The sequence below is a fragment of the Chionomys nivalis genome, chromosome 10, assembly GCF_950005125.1.
Source record: "Chionomys nivalis chromosome 10, mChiNiv1.1, whole genome shotgun sequence".
NCBI lineage: Eukaryota > Metazoa > Chordata > Mammalia > Rodentia > Cricetidae > Chionomys > Chionomys nivalis.
In genome coordinates, this window is record NC_080095.1 from 37,423,353 (window position 1) to 37,450,071 (window position 26,719).

The window sequence follows — 26,719 nt, forward strand, 5'->3', positions numbered from 1 at the left end:
CAATCTAAAGCAACCTATACTCAACCAAGGTCGGTTACAACAGTTTCAGAATGTGATGGGCATAAAAGATTCTCATAGCAGACTTAGATATACCTTCCATCTCAACTGCATGCTGCTGGGGAACCCCTCTTCTTAGTTTCACAGGGGGTGGGGTGTCTCAGTGGAACATGAAGCTAAACTCTCTCTTCCCTCTCCTGCTTGGGACAGGAGGAGTCATTGATTAGATTGGTGGGAACAGCAAATCCAGCTCATTCGTACTTCCTCTCTTCTTCTCTTTCCAGATCTGCTTACCTGCCAAAGAGGCACCCCCATGATTGGTCCATCCAGAAGCCTGGATAAGGAAATCTATCCAGTTAGGGGTGATGTTCAGCAAGCTGACTCAAACCTCATGTTACAACCTAGCATTTATCAGTAACATGGCTGACACTTACAGCATCCTGGATCTCCTTGGCTCTGCTTCTCAAGCCGGAAGAGAACGTATTATCCATTACCTCCTCAAGCCCAAATACCACAGTAACGAAGAAAATAATCCTGTTGAACTCAAGCACCTTACACAGGGCCCAGTGGTCTGCAAGTAACACAATGTGAGGTCAGTTGAAAGGCTTTGTAGGTTCAGGGCAATCAAGATCAAGGTCCCTTCCTGTGTTATGACATTCTTCTCCGCCTTCTCTCTGTGTCTCTGTCGTGTGTGTGTGTGTGTGTGTGTGTGTGTGTGTGTGTGTGCCTCTGTCCCTCTGTGTGTGGTGTCTGTCTCTCTGCTTCTGTCCCTGAGTATGTGTCTATCTGTCTTTGTCCCTGTATGTGTATATCTGCCTATCTGCCTTTCTGTCTCTGTCTCTCTGTCTCTTTCTGTGTTATGTGTGTGTGCACGCCTGCGTGTGCTGTGGGACAATGATTTTACCCTGTAATGATTTGTTTCTTGTACTTGTTTAATAAAATGCTGATTGGCCAGTAGCCAGGCAGGAAGTATAGGTGGGGCGACGAGAACAGGAGAACTCTGAGAAGAGTAAGGAGTCAGTCTGTAGTCGACACAGAGGAAGACAGAAACAGAGCAAGCAAGGTAAGAATGCCTCACTCATCAAAGGTACCAAGCCATGTGGTTAACACAGACAAAAATTATGGGCTAATATAAGTTACAAGAGTTAATAAGAAGCCTGAGCTTATAGACCAATCAGTTTATAATTAATGTAGGCCTATGTGTGTTTATTTGGGACTAAATGGATGTGGGACCTGGTGAGACAGAAACATCAGTCAAGGCCCAGTCATTCACAGACACTATGGAAAACATGTCTCACCAGGAAAATAAAACAATCCAGTGCCTACTGTCAAAAAAAAAGAAAGAAAGAAAAATGCTGTTCTGGATGATGGAATAGACCTGGAGGATGAGTCAAAAACTCCAGCAGGAAATAGCAAATGTATATTTTGGCAGACTTCTATAAATGATCAAAGACCAAAGCTAAGAGTGCATATAAATGACGTTGTAATTGAGGGATTACTAGACACAGATGCAGACTATCATTACTCGAGAATATTGAAATCCAGATTGGCCTCTTCAAAAGGCAGATATTCAATTCCTAGGATTGAAACCCTATCTCAAGAAGAAAAAAAAAAAGCATGAGGTGGGCTGAATGCATAGGGCCGAAAGGACAGAAGGGAAAACTGAGGCCACATATAGCTAATACTGCAGTGAATTTATGGGACCGTGACCTATTGCGGCAATGAAATATTCAGGTGAACATTCCTGCAATTCCAAAAACTCATGTTTCTGGGAAGGATATTATAAGATACTATAGACAAAGGTCACCAGCCATTCAGGCTGTACAAGAACACAAGGCAACCAGCAAGCCTTCAGAGGTACTAACGGCCTTGCTTTTTAAATGATTAACTGAGAAACCCATATGGGTTAAACAATGGCCTTTAACAGAAGACAAACTGCAGGCTTTAGAACAGCTGGTACAGGAGCAACTAGATGCTCACCATCCTGAAGAATCAACCAGCCCTTGGAATTCTCCTGTATTTGTTGTTAAAAAGAAATCTGGAAAATGGAGAATGGTGACAGATCTAAGAGCGGTCAACGTGTGTGTGTGTCTGTCTGTCTGTCTGTCTCTGTCTCTCTGTTTTTACCCCTGTGTGTGTGTGTGTGTATGTGTGTGTGTATGTGTCCGTTTGTCTGGCTGTCTCTTTCTGTGGTGTGTGTGTCTGTCGACAGAATAAAAGCTGAAGAAAATATTCAGTAACTAATGACTTTAAGCGTTCTAATTTCACTGAAGACTTAATAAAACTGTACTTAAGAATACTCTATGACTTTCTACTCAATGATAAGAAACCTGGCATCAAGTCCCACTGTGACTTGGCTCTAATTCTGCTTTCCAGTGCATCCTAGTCTCCGTGTTTGAGTCTGCTATGTACCCCAAAGGTTGATGTTTTAAACCCTGGATTCCCACCTTGTGTTGCTATTTTGTAGGCTATTTTAGGAGACAGGGCTTGGCTGACAGAAGACAGCCAAGAGCAGGCCTGTGAAGTTACACCGCTTCCAATTCTGACTGGAGTACTCTGCTTCCTACCTGGTTAGCTGTGAACAGTTGCTTTGTGCTCACACATGGTGGGCCTTGTATGCCCACCACGATGGACTGAGATGTCTTTGAACTTGTGAGCCAAAATTAGTCTTCCCTTCTGGAAGACATTTCTGTTGGGTATTTGCCCACTACAACACAAGGTAACCAAAACATACTGAATTATCCTCTGCTTCCTATGGATGCCCACCCCCAATCTTAGCCTTAGCCTTAGCCAGAATTGCTTTGTCCCTGAGAATGTATGTCTCATTTTACCTTTCCACTCTCAGCTTCAATGCTGCCTTAAGAGACACAACCTTACCCACCCAAGGCTACTCTGTTCTCGTAGGCCTTAGGTGTCTTACCTGCCCTAGGACATCTGTCTACGGTCATACCACCCTGAATGCACCTGATCTCATCTGTCTTAGGCCATCTAGAATTATACAAAAAAGGCAATATACTGGGGCAGGAGAGATGGCTCATCAGCTAAGAGCATTGGCTGCTCTTCCAGAGGACCCAGGTTCAATTCCCAGTACCCACATGGCAGTTCACAACTGTCTATAATTCCAGTTCCAGGGACCTGACACCCTTACATGGACATACATGCAGGCAAAACACCAGAGCATATAAAAATAAATAAAATACAAAAATATAAAAATATTTTAAAAGGCAATTTACTAAGGGGGTAAAAGGTTGGCTTCTTTTTGTCAAAGACAAAGGTGACACAGAAGAAAAAGGAAGGAGCCAAACTGGAATCTTTGGGGCTGGAAGAAAGAAGGGCCCTTCCTTTCTCATGTAGAATCCCAGTGTGTAATGAAGACAGGGTGAAGAAATCAGGAAAAGTAAGAAGCAGGCCAGGGAATAACCCTGTAACCCCGTGTTTTGAAATCTCACCTACAAAGAAAAATAATTCACATGCTTACATATACCAAGTTTCTCCTCTCTGTCCATTCAATAGCTGGGGCCACTGCCACATCCTTATGGGAGGGAAAGAGAGGCGCTTGGCAAGGACTAGGACCAGATGAGATGGCTCCTGGCTCACAGCGGCTCCACTTCAACCCTACACCATACAAATCACTCCTTGGCATTATTTTCCTTGAATTATTGATCTTTCTGTGACCTATCAAAATGCCAATCATGCTTCAAACCCAGACATTCTTCTCCGAGAGCTCCCAGTATTACCAAGACTCATTGGTTTCAATTAACACTCAGTGCCAATCACCTTAAACAACAAAAAAGAATTTACTGGAAGACATAACTAACCGAGAAGTCCAGTGAAAGACTGGCTTCAGGACTGACTAGATACAGGAACTCAGATCACCCAATTCTTTAATACCAGCTTCACCCACAAATGGGCTTTCTCTCCACAGTGGCAAGGTGGCTGCCAGCAGAAACTAGCCAATAGCCTACGCTCTCTGTTAGCACAGCAGAAAGAGAAAGTTGAAGTTCAAAAAAAATATCTTGGACCTAATGTTCACTGGTCAGAACTGACACTAGAGATCATTCCTAAATCAGTATCTAGAACCAGCAGAAATGACCCCAACTGCTTGTGGGAACCTAAAACTCATACAACTCTGTGTGTGTGTGTGTGTGTGTGTGTGTGTGTGTATGAGAGAGAGAGAGAGAGAGAGAAAGAGAGAGAGAGAGAGAGAAAGAGAGAGAAAATACAATATGGTAGATCACCAAAGGAAAGTCCAGAAGTTGTTCCCCATGAAGAGGATACACACTATAACCCAATCCTTCATTCAGAATCAGCTCCATCCTGTCCTGTCACCTCCAGCCTCTTGACGAGACATCTACACTAGGAGTGACTTCCTTCTGGATGGTGAATGTGCCCATTCACGCAAACCTCCGGGCACCAGGAATCCAGTTCTCCGGAGCCCATCCTTACCCCTTCAGCTACCTACAAAGCGTCATGTGCTTTCTCTCCTTCCCCTTCGTGATGCAGTCGGAACACAAAGCCAGCCTTCCAGTGCCAACCTTGAAAGTGCTTCAAGTCACTGACTGCTATCCTAGTCCCTTGGCTCTAACACACTCTGGAGACCGGAGACGCCGGCTTGACAAGTGAGATAATGATGCTTTTCCTCGCTCACTTCTTTATCAGTCACGATGACGAGAACACTCCTGCAGCATCTATCCCTGCCTTTCTGTTTCTGCTGGATCCACCAGGAACAACTCCCAGGCACCAGCCGACACTCCGCTATCTGGTACATCCAGCCACCACGTGCTGCCCTCTCATCAAAAGCCTGGCTGTACTCTCCTCACCAGATCCCCAGAGCCGTCAGCTTCTGGGGGAGCGGCGGTATCACTGCCTTGCAGATGACTGACTTACTGAAGAGCAAGTCTCTTCACAGCCCGCCTGTTCTTCAGCTTCCCCAAGACAAACCTTACCCCAGTCCTGGACTAGAAATCTCTGAAGAATGTCACTCTGGAGGATTCCAAGGACCATAGCACAGAATAGATGGAGAAAGGACATTGGGGAAAGCAGAGGGGAACGACACCTCAAAGACAATAGCCTTGAGATATTACAGTGAGCCCTTATGCCATTCATTTGTTTGTTCAAGCCTTTATTCAGAACCAGCTGTGGCCCAGACCTGGGACTCACATCATACACCAGGTCTCTCCTCATGAAGCCCTCCTTCGAGGAGACCTCTGACTTACCAGTGCATCTACCCTGTCTTTCAATGACTCCAACGATGACTACATTATCCTCAAAGTACAACAACCACCTCTAGTTTACGGACAAGGAAAACAGCCGCTCCACGAGCCTAGAGGACATTCCCAAAGCCAAGGCACAACCACAGGACTTCTAAATGAAAACCTTAGTCTCTTTCTGTGGCCTCTACAAAGGCAAGAGCATAGTCTGACACTGAAACAGACATTAAACACACTCCATCCTATGCATTATTTTTTAATAATTTATTTAATTTAATTTTGCATGCATTGGTGGTTTGCCTACATGTATGTCTGTGTGAGGGTGTCAGATCTTGGAGTTACAGACAGGTGTGAGCTGCCATGTGGGTGCTGGGAATTGAACCTGGGTCCTCTGGAAAAGTAGCCAGTGCTCTTAACCACTGAGCTATCTCTCCAGACTCCTAGGCATTACTGCTGACGATTAAATATGCAAATTGAGAGCCCCGATCTCCAGTGTAAGAGAAGCAGCAGCTTGTGAGAAGATGTGTAACTAACCATCATCTATGGCAGAAATAAAGACACAGTGACTAAATTACAGGAAGATAGCTCTGGAAAGATACACAAGAAATGATGATCGCCTCCAGGCAGGGGAACTGGATACCTGAGGAACAAGGGTCATTTTCTCCATTTCAAATATTGTATACTTTGAATTGCAAGTCATTTGAATGCATTTCCCATTAAATAGCACTTTGAGAGTGCAATCAGCCAAATCCTGAGTGTGGAAATTCTACAGGATAAATGATCTGGCTCTCCAACAAGTGAATGACTAAATAAAAAAATAAAATAAAGAAAGGGAGAAGAAATGATAGATTCTAAAAGACTCAAGAAACGTCAACAAAATGCAATACACACACACATGCACATACATACATACATACATACATACATACCATGTTTGGATCAAGGTTGGAACAAACTTATTATAAATAGACATCTCAGGGCTGGGAGATGGCTCAGTGGGTAAAAGTGCCAGCATGAGAACCTGGTTCAAATTCCCAGATTCTGGGTAAGAAGGCAAAAGTGGGGTCATACACCTATAACCCCAACACTGTGAAGGTAGAGACAGAAGGATCACTGGGACTGGCTGACCACCAGCCCCATTCCAGGTTCAACTTAAGGAAATTACGCAGAAAGTGGTAGAACACAACATCCAATGTATACACACGCACAGCTCACACATACTCATGAATAAATAAATAAATAAATAAATAAATAAATAAATAAATAAATACTTTAAAAAGCCATTTCCGGGAGAAAGGCAATCTGGACACAAACCAGCAGTTGCTGTGCAATTGCTCATCTGGTCACCTGTGAGCACAGTATTATGGCTGTGGTTTTTCAAAGGTCTTTTTCTATTAGAGACACATGCTGAAGAATTTATACATGAAACAATATGGCACCTGAGGTTTCATTTAAACACTTCCGAGTGAGTAAACAAAAGAGAGAAACACAAATCACACATTCCTCAGGCGGGACAATCCCACGGGAGGGGTTGGGGTGATTATTCTCTACTCTGTTCTCTGTTACTTTTGTGGACAGTTAAAATATGCATAATGAAAAGTTTAAATTCAAGTTTTCATTAACTGTCCCATCCACAAAGGACGCCTGGAAGGAGAGCAGCAGAGAGGAGAGGTGTCCACACTGAGCCCAGAAGTGTTTTCTCAGGGCAATACAGCTGCAGGGACCACCTGAGCAAAGACGCAAGGGTCTATTGTCAACCTCTCTGTTTGACCTCATGTTTGATCCCTCATCTCCCTGGTACTGCTAATACATCTGCATCAGTTACTACATTCTGACTGAGGAGGTGTGTAAGGTCCACAGATCCACTCCTACAAAAGCACCAATGACCTTCAGTGTTGTGATATGTGCGGTAGGGCTGAGTCTCCGGCACCTGGCCGCCTGCATGGCTAGCTTATGCCCCGAAATAATTACACGGAAACTGTATTCTTTTAATCACTGCCTGGCCCATTAGTTCCAGCCTCTTATTGGCTAGCTCTTACATATTGATCTAACCCATTTCTAATATTCTGTGTAGTACCACGAGCTGGCTTACCAGGAAAGATCTTAACCTGCGTCTGTCTGGAGTGGGAGAATCATGGCGACTCCTCACTCAGCTTCTTTCTCCCAGCATTCTTTTCTGTTTACTCCACCCACCTAAGGTTTGGCCTATCAAATGGGCTAAGGCAGTTTTCTTTATTAGTTAACCAATGAAAGCAACAGATAAAATACAAGAACCACCTCCATCATTTCCCCTTTTTCTGTTTAAACAAAAAAGAAAGGCTTTCACTTTAACATAGTAAGATTACATATAGCAAAACAGTTATCAAGCAAGAATTACAGTTACAATATTTATATCTATTTTATCTTTTATCATAAGTAAGGAAAACTATAACTATAACTAACCATTCTTTAACTCCATCAAAGACTCCAGAAGGATATAATATTACCTAAGTAAACAAGAAATAAGAAACTTCAAACTTTAGAAATGACAGAGACATCTCACTGCCTGGACAGTCACCCAAAGTTCTTTTGTACCGTTGGGGCATCCATCTTCGGCCTACAGGCCCATAGTATCCAGCAGACACATTTTCATGAAGCAGGAAATTCCAAAGACAGTTCAGTCACTATCTGCTGTGTCCTGCAGAATGTCTCACAGACTCTTTCATGAGTCAGGAACCCCGAAAGACCATCTCACCTTTAGGCAAGTTTAACAGTCCTCTTTCTGCGGGTTCTTTGTGTCCAGTTTATGCAACAGTCCAGGCAAGAGCAGTTTCTTGCCCAAATGGCTATCAAACTCCTTAAGGAGCCTCTTCGGTGCCCATCTTCCTCTTGAAGTAGATTGGTGCTGCCAGGAGCAGACATGTCTCATTATCATGAAAAGCCCTAAGTTATTAAAACATTAAATGCCATATTCTGCAGTCTTTGAAAGATATGAAGAATGCCTATCCAACTGAAATATATATCCCTAGCTGAAATATATCTATGCACATCTAGAAAATCTAACTAACATGACTAAAAGCTTGACAATTATTGATGATTATCCATTAACAACCTATATACATTACATTTTTAAATGAACTATACAATCACAATACCTTAATCAAGATTAGAAATATGCATATACATATAACAAAATTGACCTTAAAATCCACACCAATGCAAATTATTCATATCTATATCACTTCAGAGGACAAAATAAAAAAAATAACCCCTTTCTGCCTAATAACACAACTTAGAAGTTATTATCCCTCCATAGGCAGCCTACATCCTTGCTGTCACCTGAAACACACAGTGGCCTCCCCAAATGCCCTTTATAGATAACGGCCTTAGTATGTGCCTTAGTTAGGCTTTCTATTGCTGTGAAGAGACACCATGACCACAGCAACTCGTATACAGGAAAATATTTCACTGAGATGGAGGCCTACAGTTTCAGAGGTTTAGTCCGTTATCATCATGGCATAGAGCAAGGTGGTATGCAGGCAGACATGGTGCTGGAGAGAGAGCTGAGAGTTCCTACATCTCAACTCACAGGCAACAGGAAGTGGTCTGAGACACTGGATATGGCTTGAGCATATATGAGACCTCAAAGCCCACCTCCACAGTGACACACTTCCTCCAACAAGACCACACCTGCTCCAACAAGGCCAGACCTCCAATGGTGCCACTCTCTTTGGGGACCATTTTCTTTCAAACCACCACAGTGTAAAAGACCCAGTTTGATGTGGGATGGCAGTCTAAGTACTAAGTACTAAGGCACCTTCACAGGAAGGAGCAGGCAGTCTTCCACTCTCTTTGTCCCAAACCCCATGGCCAGTGGCCACTACCTCAATGCCCACTCTGTCCTCAGTCCAGATTTCCATAGAAGTAAACTGGCTGTGCACATTCTTTAGACATCCAGGCCCAGTTCTGACGGGTCCCACAAATCCCTTACCTGGGATCGACGCTGCAAATACTCCTCTGAGCCATATGGGACACTCCTCAGAGAGGTGAGATAGTCATAACTGATGACAGCTGTCTGTGAAACGGGAGGAGAAAGCTTAGCACTGAGGACAGCAAACATCACACCTCTGCCAAATCTAGAAGTCCCACACAGGAGTTACTGGGTCTATAAGGGTAACTGGTCCCACCCCTTGAAGGCTCAGCCCCCAGATCTTAGCCTGGATGCTCCTTACTGGCCTTCAGGGGTGAGCATAAATGGCACTCCTCCAGAGATGTCTGATCTCAAGTTCCCTTTATGGACACCAGGAACTGTGCACAATAGATCATAACCAACTACCTGTAAACTCACTTGCCCATTTGCTTTCTTGTTTGTGAACTGTCTGGATTTAAGGGCTGGGCTTTCCTACTTTTTACTGCTCCTCAGCCTCTTTTACACCACACAGGTAGATAGTCAATAAATACTAAACAAATGAATGCTGTTAAGTTTAAAGAGTTTCTAATCTAGATTCTCTGGCCAAAACTCTCCGATGGGGGGTGGGGCTTATCCACAGTCAATCAGAAAACCATAGGCTTCCAACATATCTCCAGCATGGAGGAGCCTTGAGCCCAAACTTTCCTTTTCAGAGGAAGTCAAAAGTGTTTGTCTGCAGCCAGGCAGTGGTGGCACACACCTTTAATACCAGCACTTGGAGGGCAAAGGCAGGAGGATCTCTGTAAGTTCAAGGCCTCCCTGGTCTACAGAGTGAGTTCCAGGACAGCTAGGACTACACAAAGACACCCTGTCTCTAAAACAAAAAAAAAGTGTTCATTTGTACCCCCCAAAGCTGGATTTCATTCTACCCCTAACATACTGAGCACCAGTTGTCAGTAAGGTTTACTCACTGAATAAACCTGGATGATCCGGACTAGAGGCCTGCCTTTCTGAGCGGAAACTCAAGACTTTCCCTTTTTTTCTGGTATTTCAAGACAGAGTTTCTCTGTGCAATAGCTATAGCTGGCCTGGAACTCGCTCTGTAGACCAGGATGGCCTCGAATTCACCAAGTCCTGACTGTCTCCAGGAGGGCCTCAAACTCACCGAGTCCTGACTGTCTCCAGGATGGCCTCAAACTCACCGAGTCCTGACTCTCCGCATCCCGAATGCTGGGATTAATTTTTCTTTTCTACTCTCTTTTTCTTTTAGATGGTAGCCAGAACCTAAGTATGGTTTCTCTGTTAGTTGGAATTTTTGCACTCTTTTTCTAACGCTCCATTCCATACCGTGTAGCTGCTAGTCGGCCACGTGGCTGACTCCATGCCAGATGAACTCAGACAGCATGGACTTTTATTTCTCTTCCCTGACTCCCTCTTCTGGGCAGCTACTGACAGCTTGTCTGACCCACTAGGTAAACAGCTAGAGATGATTTCATATCCCATAGCTTGTTATCCCAAAGCTCGATTGTCTATTTGATTCTTTAACTCAGTTTCCCCTTGAAGACAGGCACCAAGTTAATGGCCTCCCTCTGAGAACATTTGACAACACTGAGTTCTTGGGAAATAAACTAAACAAACGACATCATGATTCATATCCACATGGGGGGGAGCAACTGCAGCTGTTATCTATGCTCACCAGCAGCAACAAAGGAGAGAGAGCATGCTGCGTGTGGCTGGCAATCTAGTCTGCAACGACCGTACTGCAGTGTCTGGGAGAAGAGCCGGAAGCAGAGGTAAGGAGCCATGATAGGTGCTGGAGAGACGGTTAGTGGCTAAGCTGACTTCCTGCTCTTGCAGAGATCCTGGGTTGGTTCCCAACACCTGGTGGCTCACAACCATCTGTAGCTTTAATTCCAGTGGATCTGACATCCCTTTCTGACCTCCAAAGGCCTGCATATGGTGTGCATGCACGCATACTTACATACATACATACATACATACATGCAGGCAAAACATTCATAGACATAAAATAAACAAATCTAAAAACTTTTCTAAAAAGACATAACACCAAGAGGATATTGCTACTGAACAACCAGAGAAAACATCTAACGTCAAATATTCAAATCAGATTTTCTGTTTGTTTTTGGATGGAGTTCTCCCAGCCCCAGAAAAATCAACATGTAAGTGCCAATTCTTCATATTAGCTCAATGTAGTGAAATCAAGTTTGCTGACAGAAGTTTTTCTTTCTAAAGAAGGATTGTGTATGTAAATGTATGTGCATGCATGCATGCATGTATGTGTGTGTTTTCAAAACAGGGTTTTTCTGTATGGCTCTGACTGGCCTCGAACTCACAGAAATTTGCCTGCCTCTGCCACCCGAGTGCTAAGATTAAAGGCATGTACCACCATGCCCGGCTAAAGATGGATTTCTTTTGACTCGTGATTTCACAGTGTTCGATCCATGTTAGCTTTGCCCCCATGCTCTTGCTGGAACACCATGGTGGAGGGAACCTGTGGTAAGAAAGGCCTCCTAAAGAATTCACCTCAGAGCAGACAGGAAGCTCAAAGATGGCAGGCAGAACTGGATTGTCAAAGTCTTCTTCCCACAAAGTCTTCTGTCCTCGGCCCTGTCCAAGGAGTACTGCCCCTCTGAGACATCACTACCGTAAGACACGAGCCTCAAAGGCTTCAGTGTAGGGACCTGGTATGACCCTGTTGTGTTCAATCGTAGAATGGCAGGGGTTGTTACAGGACCAAAGGCCTGTGAGGACGCATACCTGAGCCTGCAGCTCTGGAGATAGAGCTGACATGCCTGCATTTCCACAAATGCCAGCACACCCACCAGCCACACCCATGGAACACCTACAGGTAATGCTGTAACTCCTCTGCCACCCCCAAAGGAGAAAAACCTACCGTAGCAACAGCTCTGCCCACCCTAACAGCGCCAAAGTCATTTGGGTCCAAGTAGTTGTTACTGTAGAGGTAGACACCGGAGGCAGCAAGAGCCACACTGGTCCACGAAGCAAGCTTGAGAGCCTTTCTGGCCATGTCCCCAGACCCTGTGCAAGAAAGGAAGGTCAAGAAAGGTCAGCAATTAAGGGTTTCATAGAGTGTCCGTCCAGAATACAAACCCAGCTCTGCTACTCACAGATCGTATGACCTTATGTCGTTTTCTTAATCCCATGGGACCTCAGTTTCTCCACTTATAAAACAAGAAAATGCCTACCTCGAAATTAAGATGAAGTGAAATAATCACATAAAGTGCTTAGTATAGCACCTGGTACAAATCAATTCCCAGCATCCTTCCTTTGACAGCACCAGGTGCTGTTCTAGCTACAGTGGAGGAGGCGAACAAGCTACAGTCCTTGTCTATATGGAGCTTACACTCTAGGGCGGGGCAGCGGAGAAGCAATAAAGATACAGAGCATGCTGTCAGAGCTACCAGGAAGTAGCAGGAATCAGAGAGTCAAAAGGCAAAAGGATCCCGAAGTGGGTGCTTTTTAGGCAGGAAAAGCAGGAAAGGCGTGCTCACTTTGGGCACTTGTATTACAACAATACACAGCCACAGACACCATTCGCCTTGATGCACAGATTGGAAGTAGGCAGACCCCTGCCAAAATGGTAGCTAGGTAGAAGCAGCCAGTCGTTCCTCCATATCTAGCTGATAGCCAAAATGCCTACTACAGGCAGATAGTTCATACTGTGCTCCTGGGGGAAGACCGACGCTACCCCATCCATACACAGTCCTAGGCATCTACTGGGAACCAAACTTAGACCACTGGGCAGAAAGACCCTATCTGCTTTTACTCATATCTCCTCCTACCACCAGGTGGCTACACAGACATTGTTTGGTGACAATGCACCCAATGGGCTACCTCCTCAACAATCCCTGAGTACTCTACAACCAACTAAGCCCTTGACCCAGCTGCAGGCGCCAAAGAACAGGCCCCAGACAGAAAGGAGCATCACCAAGCCTCCTGTCAGTGCAAGGACTTCAGAGACACAGTAGCAAGATGCAGGCCGTCACCTCGAAAGTGTCTGCTCTGGCCCCATTCTGTCACTTGGTTTCTCTCTGCGTAGAAGCTACTGCTACAAACAGTCTTGTCTTCCATTTCTCTGTAGTCTATTTTGACTCATGCCTCATAGCACAGACACGGGCTTTCCTTTAAATATACATAAAGCACATCTTTTTCCATCTTTCACTTTCAACTTAGACTTTATACCATTTCTTTAAAGAGCATATAGTTGCCCCTCTAGGCATACATTCAACTAGCTTGTGCATCTGTACTGAAATTCGCCACCTTCTCTCAACCCTTCCCACTTTTCCTACCTGTTCTGCTTCTCGCCTTTCTTTTTTTCAAGATTTATTTTATTTTATTTATGTGTATATGTATGAATGTGTATGTGAACGCATGCCCAAAGGAGACAGAAGAGGATGTCAGAGTCCCTGGAGCCCAAGTTGTAGGCAGTTATGAGTCCCTAGACCTGGGTGCTGAGAACCACATCCAGTCCTCTGAAAGAGCAGCAAGCACTCTTAATTGTCAAGCCATCTCTCCAGCCTACTTTCTCTCCTTTCTTGATGTCTCCTGGACCCAATGATACTTTGCATTGAGATCCATTATGTTTCCTTTTGCTGCTGCTTTAGTTACTGTTGAAGAGACACCATGACGAAAGCATGATGAAGGATTATTATATTATATTATATTATATTATATTATATATGAAGCATTTGATCGGGGGCTTGCTTATAGTTTCAGAGGGTTACTACATGGTCATCATGGTAGGGAGCACGGAAGTAGGCAGGCATGGTGCTGGAGCAGTAGCTGAGAGCTCACAGCCCGATCCACAGACAAGAGGAAGAGAGTGAGAGACTGGGCATATCTCAAAGCTCACCCCCAGTGACACACTTTCTCCAGCACAACCATACCTCCCAGTTCTTCCAAAACAATCTACCAACTGGGACCCAAGCATTCCAATTGATGAGCCTACACGGGAGCCGAGAGGTCCTGTCATTTAAAACAGCACAGTAGCCGGGCGGTGGTGGCGCACGCCTTTAATCCCAGCACTTGGGAGGCAGAGGCAGGCGGATCTCTGTGAGTTCGAGACCAGCCTGGTCTACAAGAGCTAGTTCCAGGACAGGCTCCAAAACCACAGAGAAACCCTGTCTCAAAAAAAAAAAAAAAAAAAAAAAAAAAAAAAAAAACAGCACAGTAGCCTTGTTTTCCTAGCCCAGAATTTGTCAAGGATGGTCTGAGGGACACCTGAACTGAAACTAGCCTTTGACCACTTCAAAACACAGGGTGCTGGATCCCACCCTACAGCCCGCTGAACCACCAACTCTGACCAACTCTGCAAGCTCGCAGATGATTTTCCTCAAAAGCTCAGGTCAGCAAGCACTCTTCTTTACCTGCACTCCAAGTGAATGCTGAGGCCATGCAATATTACAGGCATCCACTCCACTCTATTATTCATTTGTTGATTGATAAACGCTGCTGGTAGAGGAGGCAGACGGAGGCTAGACTGTTGGTTGGGGATAGAAGAGCTTAATTGTTAACATCCTCCACTAACTCTCCTGGACACCTATCGGGTCAAAAGTAAGATGTATGGCCATGGTTATGATTTTAATAAGAAAAAAAAACCTACAGGCACATGTGTCAAACACCGGCTGGCAATATTTTAGGAGGTTCTAGGAAAGTCAGGAGATGGGGGTCTAATTGGAAAAAGTAAGGCTTTGAAGATTAGACTGGTCCTTGGCCATTTCCTCGCCTGCTGCATCCTGTCCACCAAGAAGAAAGCCTCCTCAACCACAAGATCCTACTGCCATGATGTTCTCTGCCCAAGAGCATGGGAGGCCAAATAACCCCGATGTGAAACTATGAGCAAAATAAATTCATTCTCCTTTTGCCTATATCAGACAGCATAACGAGAAAAAGAATTATGATACAGTCTGTGGTGGTTTGATTATGAATGACCCCCCCATAGGCACACATATTTGAAAGCGTGGTTATTAGGGAATGGTACTACTTGAGAGAGATTTAGGAGGTATGGCCCTGTTGGAGAAGTGTGCCACTAAGGGTGGGCCTTGGCTTTCAAATACTTGAGCCAGGTCCTGTCCTCTCTCTCTCTCTCTCTCTCTCTCTCTCTCTCTCTCTCTCTCTCTCCCTCCCTCCCTCCCTCCCTCCCTCCCTCCCTCTCTCTCTCTCTCTCTCCTGCAAATCTGGATGTAGAACTCTCAGCTACCTCTCCAGCACCATGTCTGTCTTTAAGCCACCAAGCTCCCCACCATGACAACAAAGAACTAAACCTCTGAACTGTAAGCCAGCCTCAATTAAATGTTTTCCTTTCTAAGAGTTGCCTTGGTCATGGTGTCTGCTCACAATAGAAACCCTAAGACATAGCCATTCCTCTAAAACAGTGGCTCTCAACCTTCCTAATGCTGTGACCCTTTAATACAGTTCCTAATGTTGTGGTGACCCCCAATGATAAAATTATTTTTGTAGCTACTTCATAACTTTAATTTTGCTACTGTTGTGAACTGTAATATAAATATCTGTATTTTCAGATGGTCTTAGGTGACCCCTATAAAAGGGTCATGACCCGCAGGTCTCTGAGAATCATTGCTCCAAGACCTCAAGATCAAAACAGAAGTAAACACAGTAAGTCAGCTATTAAATAGAGCAATTCTCTTCCCTCAGTAGGTTTATTGGTTGGTTGGTTGGTTGGTTGGTTGGTTGGTTGGTTGGTTGACTGACTGACCGGTTTGAAATAGAGTCTATGTAGCCCCGGCTAGCCTGGATCTCACTATATAGACAAGGATGGCTTCAAACTCCCCACCACCCTCAGCTTCCCCAAGCTGATGCCTATGTAGAAACTAAAGTTCTACTATTCACTCTGTGCATGCAGCTATCCAAATACTCTCAACTGACTCACAAGGGCCAAGGTCTTAAGAGATCTGTTGCCAGATTTCTCGAAGGATCTCTGGCCCTTCCACCCTGTCCTCCACTCACCCTATTCCAACTTGCTAGTTTTCCAACATGCCACAAGCTGCACTCCAAGGAAAGTAAGGAAACTATGTGTGCTTGCTGCCTAGAACAGAGGCCACCAAGCTCTTCTACAAAGGGCCACACAGTAACTACTTTTACCTTTGGGGGCTACCCCATCTCTAAGGCCACTCCTCAACTCTGCATTCTAGTGCAAGGCAACCAAAAAGGCAACGTAAAGCAATGGGCCTGGTCAAACGTGGTCCCCAGGATGTAATAAGCCAGACTATAAATGTGCCCAAAACATTTACTAACTGAATTAATCAATGAATGGAACACCTATATGCCCCATGAGGCCTGTGTAGAACCAGTAACACAAGTCTCTAGATGAATATACCGCAGACTTCCAACTCAATAGTCATTCTCTCCCTATTACCCCCATACTGCCCCGCAACCTTTGCTCCTCTGAACCCCACCCTCCTGCTGTACCATCCTCTACAGCAGCCCCTGCTGGACTGCGGTCTCGCCTACCCTTGAGACCACCTCTGAGTATCAAAGGAACGGGGAGGCAATCCCATTTTCAAACCAATGTCCTCAGTAATAAAAGCAGTAGGAATTGAAATACATAAAATAGATGATATAAGAGCCAAACTGTGTCTAAATAAATTGAAGTTGGAGCTTTCCATAAGGTGTCAGAGAGTCTTCAACATATAAATGAGCTGTTTCCCTTGGGGTATTTTAAAAGGCCTGTCACGCATGAAGTATGTCTGTCAGTGAAAAACACCTTTCATTATTAAGGCATCTGCTAATGAATCACCTACCCCGTTCTGTTTTCTTGCCTTGACTTTCACCTGTGTTACCTCTCAGAAGGCCACACACCTTACAGGAGGTCTGAGGCTACCAAGAGCCTAAAACATAATCACTAGATGATATTATTAGCAATAATCAACCTTTACAGAGTTCTCTACACACGCGGGGTCAGGTGGGGCACACTTTTAATCCCACCACATGGTGCACTCACCGTGTTAATATTCCACACAGAGCAGTAAGATGAGGCAAGCATCATCCTCTCAGGTATAAACGAGGACACAAAGACACAGAGTGTTCAGCCCAGGTGGCGCAGCCAGTAAATTGACAAAGAGATGATATAAACCGCACTTTCCACTGCAAATGTTCAGCCAGTCCTTTTGTTCTTTTTAAGATTTATTTTAACCTGTGTGTGTGTGTGTGTATGTCTGTGTCTGTATATGTCTATGTGTGTGTGTCTCTGTGTCTGTTTCTGTGTGTCTCTGCATATGTGTGTCTGTGTATGTTTCTGTGTCTCTGTGTGTGTGTGTCCATGTGTCTGCGTGCGTGTGTATCTGTGTGTGTGTGTGTGTGTGTGTGTGTGTGCAGGTGCCCGTGGAGATCAGAAGGGGAACACAAGATCCCCTAGAGCTGGAGTTATACATTTGTGAGTCATCCAATGTGGGTTCTAGAAACCAAATTCAAGACCCCTGAATAAGCAACGCATCTGAGCTCAAATCCATAAACCAGCTGTCCAGCCCCATCTTTCTTTTCTTTTTAACAACATATCTCTTTGGTAGGGAGCTGGCTTAAAGTAAATAGAGCTGCTGCAGAGAGAAGCTATCTTTTCTGACCTGCTACCAAGCCCCCAAAGAGCCAAGCCTATGGAAGGCAGTGTTGGCAGCTCTGGAATCACTAATACCACGTCAAAGATCAAGCAATATTCCTCACTAGAAATGATACATTCAAGCCTGAAGCACTGATCGATGTGGCTGTTTAATTGTCAAATCAATGGGAAGAATGAATTCTTTGTCCCTGGGCCAGAGGAGACCCCCAGTTCATCATGACACCGTCTACCAGGAAGTTGAACAAGAGGAAGCTGATAGTCAAACAAAAATGACCATCTCAAGGACAGAACTAAATAGGAAATCAAGCACTGACTGTAAATGGCCTTTCCAACTAACGCCTGTTGGCTGCCCCTTCCCAGGCCACATCCTGAGAATACCAGCCTGAAATTCACAGCCCCCACTCACATCACGGAGGGAAGTCACAGAGGGAGCAAATTCACTTTTTCCCAAAAGTGACCCTGGCTACCTCCATTTCCCACAGAGATTATTGGACAAATGAGCACTAATTTTTTTTTTATTTGTTCTCCAAAACAGAAAAGACCCAAAAATACTCTTGGAGAGAAACAACACGATGAGTCAATACCCAGGAACGGCTGACCTGAGGAGGCTCCCAGTCTTTGCCATCCTACAAATAGTGGTAAAGTTCAATGCAAGAGTGAGCTTTAACTACACTGCCTAGAGTGTAATGGCTAGACGTTACTCAGATCAATATCAGTTAAATTAAGGAGTACCTGACCAAGGCCAAGGTTCCTCAGCAGATAAGGAAAATAAATCTCACCCAGGAACAGATGAGAAACCTCGAACTCAGCTCATCTTAGAAATGGGACTAATAACGTAAGGCCAAGAGCAAAGGGCAAGCAAGCAGCAGAGAAGTCAGTGAGCTTCCCAAAGGTGCTTAAAGCAATAGCTCATGGGGAATAACTTGCACAGCTAGATTCCCAGGTGATATCCTTGGAGTTTCGCTCTACAGACAAGGAAGTGGAAGGAACCGCCCAAGGGTTAAGAACCAATGGAACAAAAGCTTGAATCTAGGTGTGTCTGCTCGGCCACCAGAACAACAGGTGGATATAAACAAAGAATTGTCTGGGCCCTGGGATAGCAATGGTTCTCTGTCATGGACACTGAGACCTAGGTGACCCAGTATGCTGTCTATTGGGGTTGGACAAGACAGGGAGGGACGACAAAACCAATCATTCTTCTCATTCACCAGAACCTTCTCCGACAAAAATCGGGTGGGGTGGAGTCTATTTGGAAAGAAATGAAATGCAAATTCTCTCAGCGGAGGTAAAAATCTCACACCATACGGCCTGTTGAATACCAATCAAGCAAATAACACAGTAAAATAAATTATGATCTAGCCCAGGGAGAGAAAATGATACGAGTGACGAAACTACATGAGTATTCATATATAATGTAATGGGGAGGAGGGTGGGCCACAGGAAAGCAATTCCCAAGGAGGTACAGCTACAGTAGTGAAGCTGGCAAACATGGACAAAAGCAAAAACAAAAAAAACACAACCATAACCAGGTATGAAGAATTTATGGATTTTTTTTTCCTTCTAAAATAGTAGCATTCAAAACTCGGTCCCCAGGATAACAACATTGTATCTCCAGGATTCATGTTAGATATGCCGATTCCAGACTTCAAATACCATCCTAGAATCAGAAGTTTGGAGGGGAGTGGGCAGAATTCTATAAAGTAACAAGCCCTCCACATAATTCTGCTGCAGAATTCAGCCTGAGAACTACGGTGACGAGAAGAAGCTTAAAGAAAATTTGTGACAGGACAAAATCTAATTCCTATCAACTCAGCAATTCTTTCTCGAGCGCCTACTAACCGCTAAGCTTCCCACTTGGTGGCAAGTAAACGCCACTGAAGTCTGGGACAGCTGTACTGGGTGTCTTCTGATGGCTTTCTCTCCATAAATCAGCTAGATGCACAGGGCATCTGGAAACTAGACTCGCGGATCAAAAGTAGACTGGCGCCTGTGGCAAGCTTAGGTGACCTAGTCTCTAGGGAGCCCCCTGCTCTTCACCACTCCACGCTCACCGTCCCCGGCTACCTCCGCGTGGAAGCCCACAAGGCCACCAAGGTGTGAATGCTTCTGGCGGAGTCACTCGCAGCCCCTCTCCACCTCCGCCTACTCCGGTGCACGCAAGGTTGGGCCACCAAAGTAACCAGTCCACGCTAACGACCGCTAGGGCACTGAGCTACAGAATCGCAGAGAAAAGGGGCGGGGCACTGCGAGTCACCAGAACCACGTGGTCGCGCCTACTGAGGTGACAAGGTCACACGCCCTTGTTTCCTCCCAGCTTCGTCAGGGTTGCAAGCCAGAGCTCAGGAGATGAGGAGCATGTCTGCACCCGCTCCCCCGCGCTCCACGTGCCGCGCGATCTGGGGGCCGGGTCTGCCCGGGCTCGGTGCGCAGATGCTACTCACCCAGAGGGAAGAGAAGCAGAACCGCCGCAGCCGGGATCCCAAACTCCAGGAAACCGTACCTCTGCCACCCCGGCGCTTACTAAAGCCGGTGCCGCGCGGCCTGCCGGGACTTGTAGTTCTCCTCGGTTCCTTAGGCCGCGAACTCCAGCCAGAGCACCCGCTATTCTGAGACTAACTACATCACTCTCCATCCCTGAGCCAGAGCAGAGTCTCTGTCGTTTCTCTCTGCCTGAGATACCGACACGGAATCTTATCCAGAACGTTTTTCAGGAGTCAGGTTATGGATTCGTATTTAGTGGGAGGATGCAACTGTAGATCTGTAGGTTTTAAGAAATTTACTGATGGTTGTCAAATAGTAAGAATATGCAGATGGATCTGAGTTATCTGTGATCCTGTTATATTGAGCTCTAATGACCAAATGTTGACTTATAAGATGTACTTTGAAAACATTTACAAAACACCCATGCTATAAACATCAGAAGCTGTTCCCATTGTAGGAAGACAGAGATAGAATGGGGGAATTCATCTGTCAATTCAATTTAATTCTAAGTAAATTTCCAACAAGATTTCTACCTGGTCCTTCACAAGCTGATCAAAAGATTATATAGGAAAACACAGAATAAAGTATAATCAAACATTAGTGAAAAACATGTTTCAAGGACTTGGACTTCCACATTCCACAAGTACAATTAGGCCATGAAAATTAAGACCATGTGATATTGGCATAGGCATGAGTAGAGGGACAGAATCTCCAAAAGAGCCCAGAAGCCTCCAGACCTCTGTGGAAGCTTGATTCTGATAGGCAGGCATTCCAGATCACCGGGGAAAATGGGGGTTCCAGGGCGTAAGCTGAGCCCTACTTATCTGCGGGACCCACAACTAGCTCCACATGCAGAAACTAATTGAAGTCAAGAGTCCAACGAGGAAATTAAGGCAAATTTTAAAGAAATCATCCTCATGAGCTCAAGAAAGGGCTTAGGGGTCACATGCACGAAATGTAAAGGGATCCTTGATACATTTATTAAATCAACTGTATTAAATGTAAGAACTTAGCTTCATTGAAAGGCATCATAAATAAAAAGTCGCATATTTGATTGAGTGTAATGGTGCACATTTAATCTCAGCACTCAAAGGGTAGAGGCACGTGGATCTCCGTGAGTTCAAGGCTAGCCTGGTCTACAAAGCAAGTTCCCAGGACAGCAAAGACTACATAAAGAGACCCTGTCTCAAAAAAAGAAAAGGTGGTGGGGGATACTTTAAAAAGGGTAAAAGAGTCGCATAAAGACTGAAAGAAAGTGATTGCAGAGGCTGGAGAGCTAGCTCATCAGTTAAGAGCACTTCCTGCTCTTACAGAGGACCCGGGTTCATTCTCCAACACCCACATGGCAACTCACAACTGTCTGAAACTTCAGGTCCAGGGGATCCAGTCCCTCTTCTGACCTTTGTGAGTGTCAAGCACACATGTGGTATACACACACACACACACACACACACACACACACACACACACACACATATATATATATATATAGGCAAAACACTTATAAAATCAAATTAATGAATCTGCTTTGTCCCATGGTGCACAAATAATGGGGTACAGATCACTGAAGTCTAGGAACAAGAAGCTGTCTTTATTCCAGTCACGGGGGAAAAGAAAAAGAAAAAAAACCCTCCAGCTTGCTGGGACCACTAGTCAATAGAAACCAGTTTGAGCCTCTTCTTATAGTAAAAATTAAGCATCAGGTATGGATTAAAGAGCTTTTACAATCTTGAAGTTAGGCTTAAAGTCATGTTGCATTTTAAGATTTACAACTTTTGATCATAGGATGCTAAGTGAAGATGCTTGCAGAAGCCTGTGGATGATGCGGCTGCTTTTCGCTGTCCCTGAAAAAAAAAAATGTACGGCAGAGAGTAGAGTTACATGGGGGGCAGTTAAAAGCAAAGCAGGGATCCCTGATAGAGGCCATAGTTAGCTAATCTTTGCCTGTGGTAACTGCCTAGCTAGAAGGCAGGAAGCAATTGTTAAAAGTTTACCACTGTACACAGATAGCTGCCAGAATGTCGGTTCTTACAGCACAAATTAATTGTTACAAGTTAACAGTGGCTGTTGGCTTCAACTTCCTCAGAGTGTGTTTGGGTTTATGACTTTTATATTCTGGGCTCTTCACTAGCTTAAAAAAAAAAAGATAAGGAGAGAAAGTGAACACAGCACAGAGACAGTGATGACATAGAATTGACCAACATAGTCCTCACCAATTCAAATTTGTAGTTCATACACACTGAAGATCAATAATGTCCAGATGGGGCAAGAATCAGTAAAGTTACACATGAATCAAGAAGTACCAGACCGGGTACAAAGTAGGCAGCATAAACTCTGTCCGGGAGGAAAGTAAAAGTTGACTAATAGGCTGGGAATTAAAAGTTGAACAGGGAACTCAACGAAGGAAGAGTGTTTTGGGGAACAACCCAGGAACAGAGAAAGTCGCCCAAAAGCACTGAGATGGAGCAGAATGCGGCCAATGGGATGTTTCTGGGGGTAAAACATGTGTTTGCTACACACACCTGATGATATGTGTTGGACCATCACACTACATACTGGTGAAAGGAATGACTCAGCTCCACTAAGATGGCCTCTAACCTCCACATGTGTACTGTGGCATGAGCCCATGTGCATGCACACACAAGCACACAAACATACTCAAAATATAAGTAATTTACAAAATTTTAAAGGTTGGGCAAAGTACAGCAAAAGACTGTAATATTTAATTTTCAAGGGGTTGGAGGTGAAGCCCAGTCATACAACACACTCTTAGCGTAGCCAGGGTCCTGCGTTCTATTCCTAGGACCACAGAAAATAAAGAAATAAAGCTCGCCAGGCGGTGGTGGCGTACGCCTTTAATCCCAGCACTCAGGAGGCAGAGGCAGACGGATCACTGTGAGTTCGAGGCCAGCCTGGTCTACAAGAGCTAGTTCCAGGACAGGAACCAAAAAGCTACAGAGAAACCCTGTCTCGAAAATTACAAAAAAAAATAAAAATAAAAAAAGAAAAGAAAAGAAAAGAAAGAAAGAAATCTCCAGATGATAGCAAATGAATGTATTTGCCCAGCATGAGTGAAACGGCGGCGAGGGGGGGGACATAATTTGGTTGCTATAATTAAACAGTAAGTTTGACTAAGAAACTGTTAGTGCTACACGCCAGCAGTTGTCGCTGAGGAAGGGAAAGTGTAAAGCACTTTCAATTTATATAGTGAATGTGTAAACTTTCATATTAAAATTTAATTAAATTGATTTTTCAAGTTTGCAGACTTCCAATTAAACATGATAGATTAAACACACCTACTTAAATCCTCTCCCTTCTGAAATCCCATAAAAATTACAAGGAAAAAAAAAAGAATTAAAAATGCTTCTCACCCAAGAACACACAAAAAGACAAAGCAGATAGAAAAATCAGAACAGAGTAAGAAGCTCCAAAGCAGACAGGCAACTGAGGTACCTTTAAAACAAGTAGTGACTGAATCCTAACCCCCACAAGATTCTTATTTTAGAGTCTAGATTGGGATCTGGGCCTCAGTAATCTCCCAAAGGCTCACGAGTGGTTTCACCAGGTCAATTGTCTTAGGGTTTTTATTGCTGTGAAGAGACACAATGATCACAGCAACTCTTTTTGTTGTTGTTGTTCTTGTTGTTTTTGTTTTCTCTGATAATTTTTTATTACTTCATAAATAATAGGAATCAAAATTTCCACTTCCTCCCCTCCCCCCACTTCCCTCCTGCTCCCCCACTCCAAGGCCCTCCCCCCTCCATCCAGGCTTAGGAAGGTATGCATCCAAATAGACTAGGATCCCAAAATGCCAGTACATGCAGTAGAGACAAATCCCAGTGCCATTATCATTGGCTTCTCAGTCTGCCCCAATTGTCAACCACATTCAGAGGGTCCAGTTTGATCCCATACTCTTTCAGTCCCAGTCCAGCTGGAGTTGGTGAGCTCCCATTAGCTCAGGCACACTGTCTCAGTGGGTGGAGCAACCCCTCATGGTCCTGACTTCCTTGCTCATATTCTCCCTCCTTCTGCTCTTCAACTGGACCTTGGGAGCTCAGTCCAGTGCTCCCATGTGGGTCTCTGTCTCTATCTCCATCTGTCGCCAGAGGAAGGTTCTCTCTGGATCCTCTCAGCCCACAGCAACTCTTATAAAGGAAAACATTTAATTGGGGCTGACTTACAGTTTCAGAGGTTTAATACATTGTCTTCGTGGCGGCAGAGGAAGACTGTATCACACTGGACATAACTTGAGCATAGCAGAATTCAAAGCCTACCCCCACAGCAACACACTTCCTCAAACAAGGCCACACTTACTCCAACAAGCCCACACTTCCCAATAGCGTCACTCCCTATGGGCCTGTGGAGCCATTTTCTTTCAAACCACCAGTCAAGGGAAAGGTTCTAGCAAGGAGGCAATGTGCTACGGTGAGAAAGAAGCTGCACTGAGAGTTGATCTCAGTCATATTGTGTTTATCTACAGAGCCCTCAGCATCCTTCCAGGCCATCCCTGGACCGGTTAAATTCAGCTTCCATGGGCAGGATCCAGATACAGTACTTTGTGGAACTTCCAAGGGGTTTTAGTCTATAGCCAAGATTAACAGCACTTAGTGCAGACTCAGTGAATTATGTTTGCACCATGTGCCTTACCGCAGATTTTCTAATTTGATGGAATCTTTATTTCCTTCTTGATAAGCATTCCATTTTCTTGGCCCCTACTTACTTAGGAAGTCCTTGTAAGAATCAGCTGAATATTGATGTGCAGAGTTGTTACATTACATATAAAAATCCACCAATGTTTCTCTCCCCTAGCTCACCACACTCCAACGAGAGTAGCTTCTTTTTCATTCCTCAACCTACCAAGCTGGCTGCTGCCCTCACACTTGCTACTCCCCCTATCTTCATAGGTTTGCTCCATCCTGGAATGTCTGTTCTCTGTGCTAAGGTCACTTCCACAGACAGGCCACCTGTGCTGGCTAGTTTTATGTCAACTTGACACAAGCTAGAGTCATTTGTAAACCTGCAGTGTATAGTGTATTTTTTTTATTGATGATTGACATGGGAGGGTAAAGCTCACTGTAGGTGGTGTCCCCCTGGTCTGGTGGTTCCTGGGTTCTATGAGAAAGCAGGCTGAGCAAGCTGTGAGGACCAAGCCAGTAAGCAACACCCCTCCATGGCCTTTGCATCAACTCCTGCCTCCACATTTTTGCCTTGAACTCTTGCCCTGACTGACCTGGATAATAGACACTCTCCTCCCTACGGTGCTTTTGATCATGGTGTTTTATCATTGCAATAGAAACCTAAGACACCATCCTTGTTTTAAACTGCCCACCCACCCCAACATTCTCTGAGACTTATTCTATCCCCTTATAACACTTTATTATAGAACTTTTTACTTGAAATGATATCATTCATTTCTTCAAATGACTTTGTCTGCTGCTAGAATATAAATCTAGGACATCGAGGATTTGGATCCACAGTGTCTGGCATAGAGTCGGTATTCCATGCTGAAGACAGAATAGTGACAGAGACAAAGTCCCTGCCCTTGTAGATAGAGAGCATCATTGGGCTAAGGTGGAGAAGGAAAGGAAATCATAAGAAAACAGTTTATTACAGTCATGTGCTATAATAAACCCTAGGGAGGAGAGACGCAGGAGTGGGACAGAAAAACTGGGCAGAGGCTACTGATCCCCACTTTGGATAGCATTGTCAGGTAAGATGTCACAGTGAGGAAGTCAGCCACGGTGGTAGGAAGAGGGCTAAGCGTATTCCAGAAAGAAGAAACAGCAAGTTTGAAGACTCAAGGGTAAAAGAAAGCTTGGTGTGTTTGAGAAACAGAAAGGAATCCGGTGTGACCGAGGCAAAGACAGTCGTGTGCAAGAAGGTGGAACACCACATAGAGCTTGAAGGGTTTAGATTTTAATCAATGTGTGATAGGAATTCATCGGAGAGTTTTAAACCAGGAGGGAGTCTGACCAGAGAAACTCAATAGAAAATGCAAAGTAAGCAACCAAAGCCAGAAAAGGAACATTTCAGAATCTCCCCAAGCCCCAGCTGTGTTTCTGCAGCAGCAAGATCCGAGGCTGGTGATTGAGTATTTAGGATTTCATGCAAGATTGTGTGTGTCTCTGTTCCCGAAATGAACCATCTGCAAGAACACGCCAAGTTCCCTCTTAAAGGTTGGAAACAAAATCACTGTAGAGGAAGCGATGAGGAAACTGCTCCCCATGTTCCGGGGCAAAGGAAGGAACAAAGAGCCTGTGGTAAGCGGGGAAGCAATGCCAGTGTGATGGCCAGTGGTACCCAAAGGTGAGCGGTGCCCTTCAGTGAGAGGAGCAGCCGTATGAAGCACTGACCAAAGCCAGGAGGCTTATGTCAGTGCCTTCCCAGGACGGAAAACCGATCACGATCCAGCTGCACTGGGGTGCAAGGGCTGGGATAGCAGAATCAGGGTCCAATGTGGGGCAGAGGGAAGACCTCTTGGGTCTGGACAATTTCTAGGCAGCTGCCTAGTCTGCCCCACAATGCGGT

The 26,719-nt window shown here is 44.8% G+C and overlaps 1 protein-coding gene across 7 annotated transcripts in view; it reads right to left on the reverse strand.

The window, feature by feature from the left end:
- Adck1 (aarF domain containing kinase 1) overlaps nucleotides 1–20,211 on the reverse strand; it is a 99,133-nt gene extending 78,922 nt beyond the window's left edge. For 4 of the 7 annotated variants that reach the window (XM_057782485.1, XM_057782484.1, XM_057782483.1 and 1 more), the window contains exons 1-3: nucleotides 20,152–20,211; nucleotides 12,011–12,156; nucleotides 9,178–9,261 (exon numbers count right to left, since the gene is read on the reverse strand). In XM_057782485.1, coding sequence (XP_057638468.1) covers nucleotides 9,178–9,261; nucleotides 12,011–12,145 — 219 coding nt within the window. In that variant the 5' untranslated portion in view covers nucleotides 12,146–12,156; nucleotides 20,152–20,211. Of the gene's footprint in view, nucleotides 1–9,177; nucleotides 9,262–12,010; nucleotides 12,157–19,761; nucleotides 19,886–20,151 lie in introns of those variants that run through there. The other 3 variants (XM_057782482.1, XM_057782481.1, XM_057782486.1) reach the window with 3 other exon arrangements.
- Between the last annotated feature and the right edge of the window lie 6,508 nt (nucleotides 20,212–26,719).